The 3090-nt window shown below is 30.3% G+C and overlaps 1 protein-coding gene across 1 annotated transcript in view; it reads right to left on the bottom strand.

The window, feature by feature from the left end:
• LOC107712284 (A-kinase anchor protein 9-like) overlaps positions 1 to 3090 on the bottom strand; it is a 137848-nt gene that overhangs the window by 27523 nt on the left and 107235 nt on the right. Inside the window, exon 20 of the mRNA XM_016517495.1 lies at positions 1839 to 2051. Within this exon, the coding sequence (XP_016372981.1) occupies positions 1839 to 2051 (213 nt within the window). The remainder of the gene's footprint in view (positions 1 to 1838; positions 2052 to 3090) is intronic.

The raw sequence follows: 3090 nt of genomic DNA, 5'->3' as shown, positions 1-3090 counted from the left end.
CGTGTTTGTGTGTGTGTGTGTGTGTGTGTGAGAGAGTGTGTGTGTGTGTATGTGAGAGTGTGTGTGTGTGCTGTTAAAGCCTCTTCAGATTCTCCTGCGGGGAGTTTGGCACGTCATGCACTGGACCTGAAAACACCTGGAATCACATCTGAAGGCCTGTTCACACCAAACGTGACGCCACAACGACACCGAAACTTGAATTTTAAGAGGCATTTGGAACGTAAACAACACAAATCGCGTTTTAAAATTTTTGGGGGAAAAAAACACAGGGACTTAATGTGAGTGATGTTACTGTTAACTAAAACTAAAAACTATTCAAACTCACCAATTTACCCTGAACAAAATTATAAACGCAACACTTTTGTTTTTGCCCCCATTTTTCATGAGCTGAACTCAAAGATCTAAGACTTTTTCTATGTACACAAAAGGCCTATTTCTCTCAAATATTGTTCACAAATCTGTCTAAATCTGTGTTAGTGAGCACTTCTCCTTTGCCGAGATAATCCATCCACCTCACAGGTGTGGCATATCAAGATGCTGATTAGACAGCATTATTATTGCACAGGTGTGCCTTAGGCTCACATTTTAGAGTGGCCTTTTATTGTGGCCAGTCTAAGGCACACCTGTGCAATAATCATTCTGTCTAATCAGCATCTTGATATGCCTCACCTGTGAGGTGGATGGATTATCTTGGCAAAGGAGAAGTGCTCACTAACACAGATTCAGACAGATTTGTGAACAATATTTGAGAGAAATAGGCCTTTTGTGTACATAGAAAAAGTCTTAGATCTTTGAGTTCAGCTCATGAAAAATGGGGGCAAAAACAAAAGTGTTGCGTTTATAATTTTGTTCAGTGTAAATAAAATAAATAAAATAAAATAAAATAAAAAATAAAAGAAACATATTACATTAACAAATTAAACTTAAAAAACCAAAATCAGAAATCGTTCCTTGGTAACTAAAGTTTAAGTACTAAAATTTCTAAAACTAAAACCTCAAATAAAAATAAATTAGAAAATGGGCTTAACTGCAGTGTTGTTAATGTTAACTAAAACTATTAAAAGATGTTTTCATTATTAAAATAAAGCTAAAATAAAATAAAGTTAAAATACAATAAAAATAGGCACATATTTGATGAACAAATTAAGCTTAAATTTAAAATAAAAATTAAAAATGGTTTCATGAGCAGCTAACTGAAATAAATAACCAAGTTGAAGTACTAAAATTTCTAAAACTAAATCTGAAATAAAAATAAATTAAATAGAAACATTTTTTAAAAATTACACTAAATTGAAACTAAAACTAAAAACAGCTAGATTAAATACTATCATATAATATAATTACTTATTATTATAGTGTTCAATATGCTATTTTTAAATACTATAATAGTATATTAACAATACTAAAATAATTAATACAAATATTTAAAAAAAACGACTAAAAATTACTACTAAATTGAAACGAAAATTCTAAAAACAAAAGCTAATTAAATACTTTTATAGTATATAACAACTTATTATTTTTATAGTATTTAATATACTATTCTTAAATACTAAAATAGTATATAAACAATACTAAAAATAATGAGAAAAAAAAAAAAAGTTAATTAAGTTTTTTTTTCTATATGCAAAACATTGCATGTTATTTTGTTCTGTTGATTTTGGCATGACAGGCCTTGAGAATGAATACTGATTCAACCTATAAATAAATAAATCATGAGTTAATCATACTGCAGCAGCTCTGATTTGACCCATAAACACATTCAGCTAATCAGTCGTTATAATGTAGCCATGATGTAAACCAATGGAGTCGCAGTGAGTGTGAGTCATGTGACATACGCAGCTCTCGAGGCCCCGCCCCTTCTCTCATGGCGTCGTGCTGGCGTGACAGCAGCTCGCGCTCGTCCTGTATCTGCTGGCGCTCTTGCTCGAGTTCACGCAGACGGCTAGCGGTCGCCGTCAGCTCCTGCTCCAGATGCATCTGCAGCTCGGCGTGCTCGCGGATCTGCTGCTCCAGAGCCAGACGCTCGCCGGTGTAGCCGTCAATCAAACCTGCGGCACAAACACACGCCTCCGTTAACCACCACATCATAACTGCTCCATCACACGTCCAGATGAAGCTGAACAGTTCTGGGTGAACAAATAAAATAAAACAAATAAAACATTATTATTATTATTAGGGTTGTCAAAAGTATCAAAATTTTAAAAATGTGATGTTTCCAGCATTTCCCACTTGCATTAATTACATTTTTAACAATTCAGTACTGTTGACAACCCTAATAATAATTATTATTATTAAATAATACAGGTTTAAAACAACATACAAATAAATAAAATTATTATAAATAAATTACAAATAAATAAAACATTATTATTGGTAATATTACTACTACTGATAATAATAATAAATAATAATGTTTGGTAAAACATGATTTTGGGGTGAACAAATAAAATTAAAAACATTATTAATATTAAATAATATATGTTTGAAACAAAATGAGGGTGAGTAAATAATTTTTAGGTGGACAAATAAAACAAAACAAAAGATTATTATATTGTTTATTATTACATCTAATTATTAAATATTGTACTAATTTAAGTAAATTAATCATTATTATTTAAATAAAATAATAATAATAATTATTACTATTAAATAACATGTTTGAAACAAAATGAGGTTGGGTAAATGATTTTTAGATTAACAAATTAAATTGATATTTTATATTGATATTATTAAATATATTAATGCATAAAACATCATTACTCTTAATAATAATATTAATAATAATATGTTTGAAAAGCATGAGGACGAGTAAATGATTTTTGTTTGAACGAACCCATTCATTTCTTTGCATAAAAGAAGTCTATTTTTGTTTGAGGTAATTTTGGACAGCTGATATAAAATATAACATTTCATTAATTTGCATTTGGATGTAAAGGACAGAAACACACACACACACACACACACACACACACACATTGAAAGAAAGTATGTGTGTGTGTGTGTGTGTGTGTGTGCGTCGAGGGAAAAAATATATTAAAAATAGTAAATTATGTTTATCTGAAAGTGTAACAATGCAAACAGGTTTCC

Source organism: Sinocyclocheilus rhinocerous, unplaced genomic scaffold (assembly GCF_001515625.1).
Source record: "Sinocyclocheilus rhinocerous isolate Xijiao unplaced genomic scaffold, SAMN03320098_v1.1 scaffold3283, whole genome shotgun sequence".
NCBI classification, from domain to species: Eukaryota; Metazoa; Chordata; class Actinopteri; order Cypriniformes; family Cyprinidae; genus Sinocyclocheilus; species Sinocyclocheilus rhinocerous.
The sequence above is the reverse complement of the archived record's forward strand: the minus strand, read 5'-3'. Positions and strand labels throughout refer to the sequence as shown.